General features: G+C 32.3%; 1 protein-coding gene across 1 annotated transcript; it reads right to left on the bottom strand.

The window, feature by feature from the left end:
• Positions 1-5,951: 5,951 nt before the first annotated feature.
• Positions 5,952-14,698, bottom strand: LOC18448378 (transcription factor IIIA). The gene is made up of 6 exons (XM_011630283.3): positions 14,258-14,698; positions 13,380-13,517; positions 8,666-8,954; positions 7,358-7,593; positions 6,797-6,934; positions 5,952-6,391 (listed from the first exon to the last, which is right to left on the bottom strand). Exons 1-6 carry the CDS (start codon positions 14,366-14,368, stop codon positions 6,164-6,166), a joined length of 1,140 nt encoding a protein of 379 aa, XP_011628585.1. The 5' UTR covers positions 14,369-14,698; the 3' UTR covers positions 5,952-6,163.
• Between the last annotated feature and the right edge of the window lie 2,891 nt (positions 14,699-17,589).

The raw sequence follows: 17,589 nt of genomic DNA, 5'->3' as shown, positions 1-17,589 counted from the left end.
TATATATATATATATATATTTGATCATTAATTGAGCATTGTATTATATTGGTAAAGATATTTTATTATGTTAACTATGCATAAATACAATCATTAAATAAAATCACAAATGCATACATACACATACTTGTTTATTTTGAGTACGAAACTCCTTGTAACACATGGGTTGGGTTTTGAAGAGGAACAATAATAAAGGTATATTTTTGATACTTTTCCTGTAATTAATTAAAAAAAAAACATATTATAATAAAATAATGTGGTGGTGAGAAAGTTGAGTTTAAATAATTTGTAATGTGAGGTGATGAGAAAGTTGAGTTCAAATAATTTGGACATGTTTATAAAAAGTACATAAAATTAAAATACAATATGCACTACCAAAAAGTAGAACTTTAACAACTTGGCAAAAAAGAAAGTGAAACGCCAATGAAAAATATAAATGTATATGATTATTTGTTAATATTAATAATAAAATCAGAAATATACCATAAATATTAATCACAATGATAATGATATTTAAATATTTAGTATAATATAATAATCATATAGTAATATAATCACTAGAATAATTATAAGACATTGTATATAACAATCATAATAATAATATACAATTAAAATACTATATATTGATAATCTACTATTTTTATGGCGTAATATTTGTCATTTAATAATATCACAATATAATATATAGTATAATATAAGGACATTTAGATCGGTTATAACAAAAAGACTCCAAAATAGGTCGAATGACATATCTTCAAAACAAATTTATGTTTTGAGAAATTTCTCCAATCTGATATTATCGCGCTTAGACCTCATTTTTTTAAAATTAAAGTCGGTTCAATATTTCTCGAACCGTTTTTATGCCTCATTTTTAAAAGGTTTAAGGTGGTCTGGCTGCATTTGGATCTCATTTGTTAATGGTGTAAGGCTATACGATATTTCTAACATGCACTGCATTTAGACGTAATTTTTTTAAGGATATTAAATTATAAAATAACTACCTCTTCTTCAGTCTACTCCAATATCTCAAAGCTTTAATATTTGAATTATATGGCACATATTTAAAATACTATAATCTGGAGTTTTATACACAACAATTAAGACGAAAATCATGTCGATACTCATGGGGTAAGTATGTTGAACGTCATGTTAAAAGGGTTTTGTCACAAGATTCTCATTTCAAAGGGATTTTGCACACTTGTAAGCATTTAAGTTTGACAAAATAGCAAGAGCCTCATAAAATAGAATACATATATTATTGAAAGAGTTATGAAAATTTTAATTTATTATTTTCTAGGTATTTCATTTTTTACAAAAACAATTATATCTACATTAACTTAATTGATGAATATGTGTCATAAGAATAAAAAAATGACCCTTAGAGATGATGTAGGGCACGTAACCTTCAAATAAATCAATTTGGTATGTAAGGTACCTTTCTACTTTTGAACAAAAGCAATCCTATCTTTTTAGGATAGAGAAAGATATTTTATTTATTAGAAATTTTAAAATTTGAAAGAGAAAATATATGTACCTTAAGATATTTTAGAAGAGAATTAAAATTGATGAGAAAAAGTATTTTTTATTTATGACTAGTTAACAATAAATATATTATTCATAAATAATTATTTAAATATATATTAGAGTTCTAAGTTTGTACTTTTCATTACTTGAGTATTTGAATACATCTGCAATGTGTGACACTCCAAGATAAGGTAGATGTAGATGAGCATCCAATTTGACATTTAATGAATAGAAATGATTGTGCTTTATAGATAAATGAACTCTTTGTAGATAATCTCTAATTTTTATAATGCATATATTTTGCTCCTCAGGTAGCATACTATTCATTTATACCCTTGAAAAAGGAATTATTAAGGACTTTTCTTATCTCAAAATTTAAGAAGCTGACTATTATTATCAAAAGATAAAAGGCATAGATTTTGACTTTTCTAACACTTAGATCTCACACTCCAAAAATTTAGATTTTGAAGTCTCTAACATTTAGATCTCACCATCCAAGATTTGGATGGTCTCTATTCAATCTTGAGGCATTATTTTTCAAGCACATGGGGAATGTGATTTAGAAAAAAAAAATTTATTGAGATGAGTGAATGGGTTGCAGATGTTACATCACCAAAAATTGGGGTGCTAAAGGTACTCCTGGATTAGGTTTACCCGAGGGTGTAAATAGATATAATACTCTCACAAGAGTACAAAGTGTTTTGGTGCTTCAAAAAGGCACATAAATGCATATTATACTCGCAAGAGTACGAAATGTTTTGGTGCTTCCAAAAAGTGCATGTCAATTTCTAATGGAAATAGTTTACCATCGAAAACAAAAAGAACACAATATATTCTTCTCAAGGAAATTGTAATTTAGGGGCCTTTTTTTTGTTCTTTTTTTTCTTTTTCTTTTCTTTTTTGTACTTTTTTTTTGTTTTTAACAATGATACAACATATACATACCCCTTGTATTCTAGGGTTTCCATGCAAATCCTGCACAGGCCTGACATTCTTTATGCAAAAAAAATTAACAAGGATTAATTTTTAAGGGACAAATGAATTTTTTTTTTTTGCATAAATTTAAGGGACAAAGAATATCGAAACCTCCACGTATAAAAGATAAATAACCTCTTTCTACCACCCCTTAAAATTAACACTCTAGAACTGAATGAAAAAAACTCATGCCCTACAATAGCACATAGACCAACGAATTATCTGGCCGATCCTTAGAAATCGGTGTTTATGTCAATGTTTGCAAAATTGAACTGGAAAGGTTAACCGGTCATGAGGCTAGGAGTGGTTCGAATCGGAACCGAATTAACCGGAGTGGTTAACCGGATTAACCAATCAAGTAGATTAAAAAAAAAAAATTAGGTCAAAATCCCAAAAAAAAAATAGAAAACTTAGTTTAAGTATGCGCCTAAAAAATTTTGAAACAACTTTTTATTTAATTTAATATTTGAATATTATGAAAATATGCATGACAATTTATAATTTCACATAAATTCAATGGGTGAAGTTACAATATCCAACTAACAATGGACGAGGCAACAATATATGCTTCTATATTGTTTTAATGTTGATGTTGAAAAATGTTGTTTTAATATCCCTTTAATACGGTTTAGAATTGGGTTTGAGAGCGTATTTTTTTGTAGCATGATGTTCCCAATTTTTGGAAGGTTGTGAGTCAAGGTAGTAAGAGAGAGCACCTCATTTACTTCGTAACTTGTTTATCCAATGCAAGGTGTGAGTCAAGGTGTTAAGTGTTGTTTCAAATGGCCAAATGACATATTTTAAAAAAATATGGCCAATTCGATTTTCAATTGGCCAAATCGATTTTACTCAATAACTTTTTTGAGTTGGGTTTTAACATGAAAAAAAAAAAAATTATATAAGATGGCAACTTTAAAATATAAAATTAAGATGCATATTTAAAATTAAAAAAAACAGGTTAAATTTTTATCCATTTTAGCATGCGAAAACACTTTTTAGTTTTTATCTCTTTGCTTCATAGGCTAATAAAGAGATTTAAAGAGTATGAAGTTGAAACAAATGATAGATAGCTTGTAACAAATAAAAAAATAATTTAAAAAAAATGTCACAACTAAACAAGAAGTTGAAAACACAAACATCAGTAACATACATAAAAAATAACCTTAAAAAGAAATAAATTTTTTCTCATATTCATCACAAAAAAATATTTTTATAAAAAATTATATATAACATTTAAAACAATCCAACAAGCTCACCAAAAATATATAACATTAAAAAAAACAAATATGTTTTCTCATATTCATCACAAAAAAAACATATATTTGTAAAAAAATATATAACATTAAAAACAATCCAACAAGCTCACCAAAGAATATATATATATATATATATATATATATATATATTATTTTCTCATATTCATCATAAATTACATATTTTTATAAAAACAAAACGTAATTTTATTAAAAACACAAAAAACATTTAAGAACCCTAAAACCGTGCCAAAGAAAACAAAAACTTTATAGTTGAAATCAACCCCAAATCTTTCATTTTTTGAACAAATTGACATGGGGATATGATAGACACTTCAATTAAGATTCAAATGCCCCAAATTTCATGAATATTAATTCACTATTGAGATCTTTATTCAAAAAAATTCGGACTTTTCACTTCACGAAAATTTCAGTAAAAAACACAGCAAAAAAAATTGATATAAAAGCATTTAATCAATAGTAAATCAAAATAGCTAGTTTATTTGATAGATAAGACCTTTATGATCAAACTTCAGTGATCAATTCGATCAAAATTTATCATAAATCAATTTGCTTGGATAAAAACAGTTCTTCCAGCAGCAGTACTTTGGGCCCACAAAAACCTCAAATTTTCATCGTTTTGGAAAAATTGAAATATGTAAACGTTGAATCCTTCAACAAGAAATCAAAGCCCTCCGTGTTTATGAAAATATATGAGGTATTAAAGCTGCATTTGATAGAATGGCAAAAATTTTTAATTTTTAAAATATCCCTTTTCACTCCGCCAAAAACTCTTTGTTTTTTGACTTTTGATTTAATAATCAATGATATATAAAAACTTTACGGTGTATAACATCAATATTTGACTGAAAAAACAAAAAAAAACAACAAAATGGAAGAAAAAAAACGCCCCAAAATCTTGTTCTATGAAAAATAACGGGCCTGTGTAAAATAACGGTCGTTATTTGATGCGTTAAAACGGAATTATAACACATAAAAACAACGGTAAACCAGACTGGTTAGAAAAACTCCCATCTTACCTGGTGTACCTTAAAACCGGCTCAAACCGGAATCACCACCCCACTGATAACGATCTAACTGGCCAGTTCTAACCAGCCGGTTTTGCGAACACGAGTTTATGTACTCAAAATCTATTACTTTTATAAAAGTACTCATTTAGTGATTATTGACCTCCAATCTATTACTTCCTCCAACTTCCTCTAAAATACTCTACCGATAATGGCTAAAAACACCCTCTACGACGTCATTTGTCAAATGTAAAGTTTAATCCATTTCCCTCTATCCAATTAAAACGAAAAAAGAAACTAGATGAAATTTTTCTTTCGAAATTGTATACTATAACGGTTAGATATCAAATTAGAGGGCTTGAAGTGTTCATAAAGTTAGAGAAATTTATTTTTTTATATACCCCAAATTTGAAATCTAATAGACAAAAATAAATGTGATTTTTATGTACCAAAAGTAAATGATCTCTTTATATACATTTCTTTTTATATTTCATTAACAAGTGAGTAACATGGATTTATTCATTGCTGACACGCAGCCGCAAAGAAGCTGGTTTAGAAGAAATTTCCAAACGAAATTTGGAGATCCCATTTGGAGCACCAAATGAGTATATTTCCCATAAATATACACCAAAAAAATAAAAAGAAAAAAGTTTACCTGCAACCTTAAAAATGTAGTATTACAAATGCACCTCAAAAATCTATAAAAAAATGTTGTTTTATGTTAAAAAACCCTCTAATTGATCATCTCGACATCAAGATATATGTATCAACATAAAAATATATATATATTTGAGTCTCAAAAATAGTGCATCTTACAACACAATATCTATACCATCCATTTTCAAGATTTTCATATATTTATAGATCTACTTGATTTTAACCACTTTTGGAGTTTAAAATTTTCTAATTAAATATGAAAATAAATTTTAAGATAATTCTCAGATTTTTTTACAACAAAATTATGTGACGATAAAATTCGGAAGTGCGCCTTAATTGGATTGTTTAAAGTTGCAACCTTATAGAAACCACATCCAAATAAAAATATGTATTAGAGAGATTTTGCCCCAATGTAATGAACGAATCATTTGGCATAAAAATTATTGCAAAATTAGAATGAGACTACGATGCATCTGCACGCCAAACCAGAATCAAATACAGGAGAACAAGATGTATTTGAGAGAGACAGAAAGACTACTTCACATTAATACTCAAAACACAAATGAATATAGCATGCCTATGCATTCTCTCTCTAAATCCGCTCTCCATAAAACTACATTTAGTCTGCCTGGCCAAAATTCCTCTGAAAAAACTTCATGAAAATGCATACATAAGGGCATAGCTTCTGAAAAATCTTCATGAAAATGCGTGCATAAGAGCATATGCCCTAAACACCACTCACAGCAGCAGTCCCTCTACTTTGAGTGTTGTCAGAGAACTCACTAACATCCTCTGAAAGAAGCGAGCGCAAGTACTCAGATGCATTATCTAGGCTAGAAGCTCGATTGGGTGGAGCCACCCTTTTTCGCAGTAGCGATTCGATGCCACTAAACAATGGCTTACGCCCACCTCGAGGCCGGGATCTGAACTGTTCATCCAACTCCACAAAGTCATCCTGACCAGCAGTGCAACACAGTATTAGTGGATACACATTCAAAGAAATAGTTGTGGGATAAGAACAGGACATCAAACACATGTCGGAAGAAATGATTTGATTTATAATCTAGGTATGTTTCAATATGCTATATTGCATTTGCATGGGACTGGAGAGAGGAATTCATCTCAAATAAAGAAAATAAAGGACACATTAATTTATGCCAGATAAAACATCCCAACAAAAAAATTTCTCTACAAACATGCAACCAGTCATGATCAAAGAAAGTGAAACATGTGATCACTAGAATGTAAATTACAACAAGTCCACACTACAATGAAATACTATGGAATAATTATTATCACGAAAGTAGGAGAAAGAATATCCAAAATTGGGATCTCAATCTGCAAGTTTTTGGAGACTCACATGAATATAAACATGAGACTTCTCATGATTATCACGCACGTGCTTGTAAGGGAACTTGCGACCACAATGCGGTTCTCTACAGGTGAAGGGCCGCAGCTCAAGGTGAACTGCTTTCTCATGCTTCTTCAAGTTCGATATCTGAAATTCAACCACCTAAAAAGCTTAAAGCCGCACAAAAACTGATAACATTAAGGTGAACTCCACTAGCAAAAACAAATATCGTGGAAGGCTAGAACTCGAGAATATCCTCAAGCTTGGGTGAGGTAAAGCATAAAGAGCAGTGCATATAAGATGGGTGACCTTTCTTTCAGAAATATATAAATATAAAACATGATGGAGATAAAGAAAAAACAGAGAACGGTGCTAAAAAGGGTAAAACTACAAATAAAGGGAATCATTAATCAGATGACCAGATAATCATCACATCATATAAATACATAAATTTACAATATGAAATAATCAAAGCTATATTATTTATTTGATGTTGCATATATGTCCTTTTTTACAATCTTAATATCGGGTTTCTTAAAGGAAAATAGAGTTCTGAAATTAGACACTCACGGTTGTGAAGATATGACAGCAGCCCCGAACAGGGCACTTGATTCGTTCAATAGAGACTTTATTATCATGGGTACGAAGGTGCCTCTTCATGTTCTTCTTCAGTTGTCGGCTCCCACATACTTCACATGGAACATATCGGTGGTTAGACTTCAGATGGTCCTTGAGAGCTTCAATGTTAGTGAAGTGCTTCATGCACTCTGGATCACAGCAGATTACCTCCACTGAATCAAGCTCGACTGCACCCAACAGAAATCATAATTATGAATGATTGCAGGTGTAAGAAAGAACAAAGGAAAGGAAAGTAAGCTAGGAAAAAGATTCCAGAAAATCGAAAGAAAGCATTTCGGAAAATGCAAACAACGAGAACCCTAAACATCATCTCTGATTCCTACAGAAATAGAACTGGAGACTTGCCAATACAGAAAAAATGAAAATAAAATGGTAAGCGCTAGCCTACAAGTCCAAGGCTAAGTATAATGCAGAATAAGAGAATAAATATCTAAAATTTCCACTTTTCTTCCAAGTGACCTCTAAATATCAAAAAGTGCCGAGTCTTTTTTTTTAGGTAGTTCAAGTGGGGATGGGTCTCCTCTCTATGGTAGAAATAGAATTTAAGATGTCATCTTGAAGGGACAAACCACCTAGCCTTGATCCCATTCCCCCAAAAAAAAAAAGTGTTAAGTTATTATCCAAGCCTTATCCCAATTATTTGGGGCCGGCTATTTATGATATGATGTAGCAAAGTTTTATGCTAGCTGCCTACCAAACACAACCCACCTCCTATACTCAGGCTTGGGAAGGGAAAGTTTAAGGTCCTCATCCTTATTAAACCAATATATATATATATATATATATATATATATATATAGAAAATACATCAAAATGCATATAGGTGAAGTTTTACAATACCTAACCCATAGCTCATCACTATCCAATCCATCACATAATCACGGGCTATCTGATAGTATTTGAATTTTATAACTTTTTTTTACAACTCAGATTTATACGAAATTCACCAAAATAAAAAAGTACAAAAATAATTGTCAAAACATAAAATGATAAAAATTCCTTTGAAACTTTAGAGGGGCATTATGGCCATTTTCATCATTCAAAATATTTGTTCATATTTTATTCAGGTGCCTCATTAAGGCGAAGGCGTACACACCCACAAAATGTAAAATCAATATGGTTTGTATAAAGATTATTAAAATTCAAAAAGTATCAGATAGTCGTGACCGTGCGATGGACCAAACCATAAACTGAACTCAATCTGTGAATTGAAATAATTTTGAAATTTTCCATACTTACCATGTGATTCTTCATGCTTTCTAAGCTTTGACTCATATTTGAATGCCTTTCCACATTCAGGTTCCTGACATACATGTGGCAGACGATTCTGTCGTCCACATGATGGAGAATCTTCGCCGTGATGTTCTTCTATGTGGCGTTTTACATTGCCCTGGTAAGTGAATTTATGATTACAGTTATCCACAGGACACTCAAAAAGTTTGTTCTCATGCTTAAGAAGATGTCGGGTCAAGTGATCTTTCCTCCTATAACTGCTGTGGCAACCATCTACATGGCAAGTAAATGATCTCTGCAACAATTGAAGTTGGACATATATCAGAACTTCCATATATGTACGAAGTCTGAAGAGCATATTATGAACATATTGGGAGCATCCAAGACAAAGTTAATTTAAAAGAAAAGGATGCCCAATACACAAGAATGAACAGGAAACACCACTAAAACTCCATTACAATACCTTACAGCTCTATTTTTTGTACACAATGCTAGTCACAACAGTCATGGGCCACAAGAAAATGGCCAATTACATCACAATAACCAGAATTAAGATTCACACGCACGTAACAGTCAAAAGAAAAAGAAAACAAACCTCTTAGATATATTGCGCGTGAATAAGGTGGAAAGATAATTGCTTGATGGAGCTTCACAGGTGGTCTCCCACTCTGATACTAGTCCATTCAAGACCAAAACCACCCCTTCGCATTTTGGAGTTCTATACATGGGATCCAATGCTTCACACGGCTTACTCAAGTCCTGAAACCCAACCACCTAATTAACCAAACATAGTTGTCAAATCACATTAAGCACAAGAACAAAAAAGGCACATTGGTTAAATAAAAGAACTCAGAACTTTCTTGTGATAAAAAATGAACAAAAACTTCATAACCCTATCAATCCTGATTCTCTTAAATAACAAAGAAACTGGAAGTTCCCAGAAGATGGGTCAAAAAGCATCAACTTTAAGACTGAATTTTATTTTATTTTTCTGATATGAACTTTTAAAACATTCACCCCCTTAAAAAAAAAACCTCCTTCAATGCAGAGGGTTAACATTTACAGAAGGAGAACTTTCCAATCGGTTCCAGAAACCTCATAAACAAAAAAACAACATGGATATTTTTTTTACACCTTAATTACCATGGGGAATGCAGTGAATTGCAATGCCATTTTTCATTAAAAACATAATTTGCCTCATAAACAACAAAAATAAATTTTTACTGCATTAAAGAATTTGCCTCGTACATTTTTTGAGTAGAGTAATTTGCCTCGTACATTTTGAAAACACCTATCAGCTCATTTTGTTAAATCATGCCATACATGCCAATAACTAAACACCCATCTGAACCAGTTAATTCACATAAAAGGAAGTTCAGATTTCTTACAAGACCTTATCTTAGTACCATAAATAAACAACGAGTAAATTCAATTGATTTTTCATGAAGATGTTAAATGACAATTCAATCAATTCTTAGATTCAAGATATAAAAATTTATCCTGCATCTGCACCATTTATGTGGTTTATAATATTTAACCACATTGATTAAATGGGCTAAATCAGTGTGACTGTGTGACACAAAAACACCAAAATTAACATTGATTAAGGGCGTGTTTGATAACAGGAAGACCCTTCCAGGAAGTTGAGAAGTTCTCAGTACTGTTCAACTTCTTGTGTTTGATAAAATAAAAGAACTTCATATAAGAAGTTTCCATCTTCCCATCTCCCGTTTAAAAAAAAGTTCCAAAAAAGTTCCGACCCAAAGGTCGGAACTCAAAATAGGAAGTTCGATACTTCCTACCTCAATAAACCTAGCTGCAGTACCCTTCGCGATAACCCTAGCCGCAAAACTCCTTCGCCGCTGAAAAGTTTTCCACGCTGAGCACTCTTCTTTGCTGAATGCCCCTTTGTCAAGCACCCCTCTCTTTGCAGCAAGCCCTTCTGTTCTTCGAGTTTAGCCGTTGAGGTATGCTTCTTCTTCACTGAGCACCCCTTCGTCAAGCACACCTCTCTTTGCAGTTCTTCGAGTTTAGCCGCTGAGGTATGCTATTGCCTCTAAGATTTTCGTAATCTTTCTCTCTCTATCTCTTCTTCGAGTTTGGGGTTGCTTGATCTTTGAGCTCTAATCTTTGAGCTCTAATCTTTGAGCTCTGATCTTTGAGATCTGATCTTTATGTTCAGATCTAGGAACTCTGATTTTCGTTTTCTTGTTTGAATCTCAGTGCTCTGATCAGAATACGAAAGTGCATCAAAAAACTTCATTGAGCTCTGATCACACACACATACCTGTTTCTTTTGAATTTTGTGAGAATGAGAAATTGAGAACTATTTTTACAGCTCCCTTCTCCTTTCCTTTTTAACAAAAAAAATAAGGCTAAAATGGAAGTGGGTTTTTTTACAAAATCATAATTTTAACCGGTACCAAATAGCCTACTCCTATAAATTTCATCTCTCGAAAACTTGGATTGAGCTCGGATCTCCTGGATCTGAACATGAAAACCAAAACTATTTCTAGGGCTTCTCCCTAACCATTTCTAGGGCTTTCTGAGATTCTCTCTGACAAATTAATTGATTTTTAAGCTTTTATCTGAGCTTAAACATTGGAAATCTCTAGGGTTTTATGGGTTTGTTCGAGCCATTACGCGAAATTTAAACTTGTTTCCCAGCTTGTGCTATATTTCTGCTTTTTTTTTTTCCTCTTTTTGTGGTGGAATAGCTCTCCTTGTTGTGATATTAATTCTTAGTTTCTTATACTCATGTTTAATCCATGATTCTAGTGATTTTACACTGATTTTTCATTATTTCATTATAATTTCTCATACTGAAATTGCGTGTCTTGTTTATCTCAGAAGGAATTTGATTTAATTTCAGATTGTGAAAAACAATTCTGAAATTTCATCTCAAACTCTTTTTAGTCGTTACTCGTGAGATTGTACTCAACATCATCGTGAGAGCCTTTTCCCAACTATTTGGGGTCGACTAATTCTTTAGACTGTCGTACACATAAAATTAACATAATATTTAGCTTGTGAATTTGGTTTCAAGATTGGATAAATACTTGAATTGTAATATGACTAAAGACTGTTGACTGTTTCGACACTATGTTAAAAACTCATCTAGAAGCAAAAAATAAAAATGTTGATCTACTATTGTAAATTTCATTCCAATTTTGTACCAAGGAACAAAAGGCTCTAAAGTTTTTTTGCTCAACCTTAGCATCCATCATCCACGATGCTAATTTACAGTTATTTGAACTAGTCACACTTTCAGCAGCCCAGAAGACTAGTGAATCAATATCTATTAACAGGTGGTCTCATTTGGATGAAAATTCTTCAATTTTTGGTTGTCACCTTCACTGTTGATCTAGTAAGCTGGAAGAATTATGAATTGAGTAATTGGACAGTTGTAAATCATTGAATGTTATGGAATCTTATTCAAGTGTTGATGTTTGAGTTCCAAATACAAGAATGTGTGATGTTGCTACATTTGAATCCGGACTGAGAGTTTTATAATAGTGGTTGTGATTCAGCAAAATTTGACCTTTCAGAACTAAATATGATTCTTTGTGATAACAAGTATTTGGCAATTGATTGAATTTTTATTATTTTTCTGCATAATTTACTAGAATCCAAATGTCAATGCATGACCACCTGTGTCGTGAACCCTTTGAAATTTCAAATTGTCATTTTGCCACTATTGACAGTCACACTTAGCTGGGTTCATGAAGATCTAGACTAATTTAAGTAGTGCTCAAGTTATTACAGGTTATGACTGGTTATTGCTGTGGAAGTCTATAGATGGAAACTATGTGCACCTGTTCTTTGCAAAAAAAGAAACAGAAAATAAAACCCATTTTATATAATTTACATGACTGCCACTGATTTAGGAAACTTCAAGATGATATACACTTTATAAAAATTACATGACTGCCACTGATTTTGAAAAACTTCAAGATGATATCTGCCCCATGATGTTTCTTTTGGTAAGGACTATAGGCCGGTTTGAAAACCAAAATGCATTTTTATCATGTGGTGTTAGTGGTGGACATACGAAAACTGTAACTCTTACCAATGGGATGAAAACCCATCTTTTCTTCTTTTCTCTAATCCAATAGAGATACCCAGTTCTTCTTTAACTTTCCAGGAGGTTATCAAACACAGAAACCAGGAAATTCTTAACTTCCCAAGAAGTTATCAAACACATAAACCATGAACTTCTTAACTTAACTTCCCAAAGAAGTTATCAAACACATAAACCAAGAACTTCCAATTTACAGTTCATGAAATTGCTTCGAGTTATCAAACAGGCCCCAAATTCAAAAGAAAAAATACCCATTCAAAAGAAAAAATACCTCTTACTAAAACATTAAAAAGCAAACAAAAAAAAATGCCACATCCATTTCATAACAGTATGAAGCCCATTATGGCAGCCACAGATAACTATTTACAGACATAAATTAAAGCAATAAAAAAGCCCAGGTAAATTACAATTTGTTTTCCAACTATGATGGGAATCATCATTATCCATTTAGAAAAAATAATTTCCTCTCATCGAAGAAAAACCAGAACAAAGAGGCTTGAGTCATCACAGAGAATAATTGAAAGTAAAGGGTAATTTAGTCCTCGGAAGTTAAAAAAAAAAAGAGGCAGTGTGATTTTCCCATTAGAGAAGCACCAGCCGAAATGAATCCTAATTGGAGCAAGTTGATTATAAAGATACCTCTAATGAATGGCCCTGCTTATGCTGTTTAAGATGAGCTGGCTTTCGAAAACAGGCACCACATTCCTCGCATGCCAGCTTCAGTCTTTTACTTTCCAAGATTTCCTCTTCATCTTTTTGGACCTCATTAACGTCATCCTAAGTAAGAGAGAGGTAAAACAACCACAATATTCCAGTTAGTTTCAGGAGAAACTAATAGAGATACAATATATTTGTATTAACCACAATTTTTTTTGAAGGAAGGTTAACTTTTATAAATGAAAGTACGAATATATTTTATTAAATAAAAGAAGATGACCCGCAAATTGGGAGTTCAGACTACAGGTAGAGGGAGATAGTAAGAGAAAGAGACAGAGAAGGGTACAGTAGAGGAATAAAATAAAATAAACCAAGGAAACTAAAACAGGTATTAAGCTGTGGGATGGGAGGGAGGCCTGGGGGTGCAGAGCCCGTGAAAGTCCAAGTGAGAGCTTGGACATTCATGGTCTTCAAAAAAAAGGATTACCTACTTTGTATTTGTATTATCTACTTTACCACCAAAATACAAAAACGTACATGGTTTACTGCAATAAAAATAGAACTACATGATGTAGCTTGAGAGAATCAATGGAGCATTTTCATTTGAGCATTAAAATCCCATTTTTTGGGAATTTTTTTTTTGATCATCAATGAAATATGTGGCCATTTAATTAATCAGATTGTCAAGATGCTAGCTTGAGATCAAATGCAGCAGAACACTTTGAACAAAATAAAGTCCTTGATTCTTGACTCAGTTAATTCTGCCAAAAAAACACGGAATACTGAAGAAATGTAGAATAAATCATTAAACGAAGAAATGTAGAATAAATCACTAAACGAAGCAATTATATAATGCATACCTTGTGTTCAGAAAGCATATGAGATCTTATCAGAGACTTCTTAGACCTGCAAATTCCACAGATATCACAGTAATATCTCCTTATATCCTTAAATATTACTTCTCCTTCCATTTCTCCTCTTCCAAACCCTAGCCCCCAAACCTGACCACAACTGCACCCTAGCTCCCAAACCTGACCACAATTGCGAACGAATTGACCGATATTAACAGATTTATGAGGTTGTGTCTAAAATCCCGATAATTTGGAGCAAACCCAAAAAATCAAAGGGTTCCTGCAAATCTACGCTTAGATTAAGGGATTAAGAGAAATTGTTCTATGAAAACCTAGATTCCAGAAGCAAGTGATCAATCTCGGGTTTTTTATAAGAAAAAAGATGAAGATACAAAGTTAGGGTTTCGGCTCTGTATAAACTTTTTCCTTGTTTTAACGCTGAAGGTTATTCGCAGTTGGGAAAAGAAAAACTCGAGCTGCGTCTATATCATCGACCAAAATGCCCTAGATTTTGGTTGATTAAAAAGCCGCTGAGGCGACGCTGTCTTCGATTGCTTCGAGGGACTAAAGGAGCACCTAGGGATTAGGGTTTCTTGAAAGATTGACGGCTGGGATCACAGCTGATACATTTCGTGCAATCGGAATCTGCCGCTTCTAAGTTTTCAATACCCCAGGAAAAAGTTTATATAAGGTTACAACTTAAAAATGTAGAATCACATATGCACTTCAAAAATTCATCGGAAATGTTGTTTTAATGTTAAAAAAACTTTTTAATTGATCATCTTGACATTGAGATGTTTGAATATGAAAAAATAAATTTTTTGAATATCAAAAACCGTGCATTTTGTAACACATCATCTAGACCGTTCATTTTCAATATTTTCATATACTTATAGATCTACTTGATTTTAACCATTTTTAAAATTTAAAATTTTCTAATTAAATATGAAAATAAATTTTAAAATAATACTAATAATTTTTTATATCAAAACTAAGTAAAATTTTAAAGTACGCCTTGATTGGACTTGATTAGATTGTTTAAGGTTGCATCTTTATAGAAATTGCAACCTTTAATCAATAGCTATTGGGGCACGATAATTAGCGGTGTTAACGGGTAAGGGAAGGCTCAGGGTGGCATGGACTTGGACTTGATGAGATTGGGTCAACCTCGATCAACACTTATCTTTATATCTCATGCAGTTCATTGGACCCATATTGGATTGGATTGGATTGGATGGCAATTCAGACGTAGATAAAAGAAATATAAATTTCTATGACAATTTTTAAAATATAAAAATAATATCGTATATATGTACATATATATAAATATTAGACCCAACCCGATCCAACAAGATAGACCTAGACCTAGATCGAACTTGATCCCAGTGATTTGAACCAAGACCTAATCCACATGGTTCAATATTCAAGTCCAAACTTAGACCTACGTTGTGTTGACTCGACCAAATAGTTCGCCCGTAACCTGATGATAATACCAAAAGTTAGGGCAATGATTTTATGCAACCGTTGTATAGTAATATAATGCAATAACCTTAAAAACCATCTTATGGCTATTTGTTTGATCCAAATTTTAAAATATATATTCTTTTCATTGTAATGAACAATCATAAAAAAAAATAAAAAAATGAAAACACAACTTAGAAAGTATTTTTTTAGCCCAATTAACATAAGCCATTCATTTTGGTGAATTTACTTAGATCTAGGTTTTAAAAGGATTTTTTCATTTCCATTTTTTTTTGGATGGCTTTATTATCATTAGATGGACAATGTTAAAAAAATAAAAAAATGATTTTGAGTTTATAAAGGCTAAGATCTTGAAATTCACAAAATGAATGGTCTAGATTCGTTTGTGGAGGAGACTCATTTTGACCTTAGGGTTCAAATTGAACTTTTTTTTTTAGGAGATTGATTGTTGAGATGAAGAGAGTTTATGTGCAAAATTTGAGGTCATACAAATACCACAAACATGATTTTCTAGAAGTGTTATTGCATTATAATATAATACAACCGTTGCATTGGATCATTGCTCCAAAAGTTATTATTATGTGCATTGGCCCACCATCCTTCTGTTTCATAATGTTGCAATGGTCATTTTAAAACTAGTATTATTAAAACAATAAAACTGGACCAAGTTGGTCAATCCAACCGGTTGGCCCTTATTCACATTCACCATTTTAGCCCAACAGATTCTCAAACCCACTCGAGCCCAATAGGATTGGTCATGCAAAAAACTGGATCTTAAATAGGAGTAGAGGTTTTTGTAAATTTTATATTTTAAAGTTTTATTGCCTCCGGTCCAACTGAAAGGTCTATGAAGGGACCCAAATTGGATTGGTCGCGTGAAAAAATAGATCTTCAAAAATCATGTATTTTGAAAGGTTTGATATATTTTTGGGTGTTGACTAGTTCTCAAATAGTCTAATAACATATTGACCTACTATCATTATCAAAAAAAAAAAAAAAGCTATTATCATTAATAAAGAAAGGTATGCAATGAGACTATTTAATTTGGATAAAATGGAGTCACAAACATTGTTGATTGTTGGATATGAAATTGGGAGGTCGATGACGTATTATTGATCAAGCAAAAAGTCCAAAATAAAGTATCTCCAATGTTGATCGTTTTGCACCAAAAGTAAATATTTTTGTAGTATACAATCCCCTTTTTTAATGAGTTACTTGCTCTTACTATTGAGATATATTTTTTTATGGCTTTATAAATGAAGTGAAAATAAAAATTAATATAACAATAATGTGTGGCCAGCAAAGGGGTTGCGTGCCCTGGCTCGGCCCTGAAAATGTATAGCTTGGGCCACAAAAGGGCTAAGCCAAGTTAGAGCCATGACCGGCCCGACCTGAGTTTCTTTGACTTTTTTTAATTTTCTTTTTTTATTTCATCAAGCATGATCCAACCCAGACTAGGCTAGGGCCTAGGCCAAGGACAGCTGCCTCAAGCCCAACCCATTCTTATGCCTACACCAGCGTTTTAAAAAACGCCGAGTCGAACCGGACTCGCCCGGTTCGACTCGGAAATAGTGAAAAAGGAACCGGATCGCCCAAAAATCGGAAATCGTCCGGTTCTAGAGAGAACCGGACGATTCTGTACAGTGAATCGCCGATTCCGTACAGTGAATCGGCGATTCCGTACGGAATATTTTTTTTTTTTTTTTTTTTTTTGTTTTTGTAATCCATGATCGAATTTTTTGGTTTTTTGTAACCCATAATAGAATTTTTTGTAATCCATGATCGAAATGTTTGTTTTCTTTTCTTGTAATCCATGATCGATTTTTTTGTTTTTTTTTTTTTTTTTTTAACCCATGATA

The sequence above is a fragment of the Amborella trichopoda genome, chromosome 11 (genome assembly GCF_054954075.1).
Source record: "Amborella trichopoda isolate Santa Cruz 75 chromosome 11, AtrichopodaSantaCruz75HAP2 v2.0, whole genome shotgun sequence".
NCBI lineage: Eukaryota > Viridiplantae > Streptophyta > Magnoliopsida > Amborellales > Amborellaceae > Amborella > Amborella trichopoda.
Note: the sequence above shows the minus strand (reverse complement) of the source record. Positions and strands in the feature narration are given on the sequence as shown.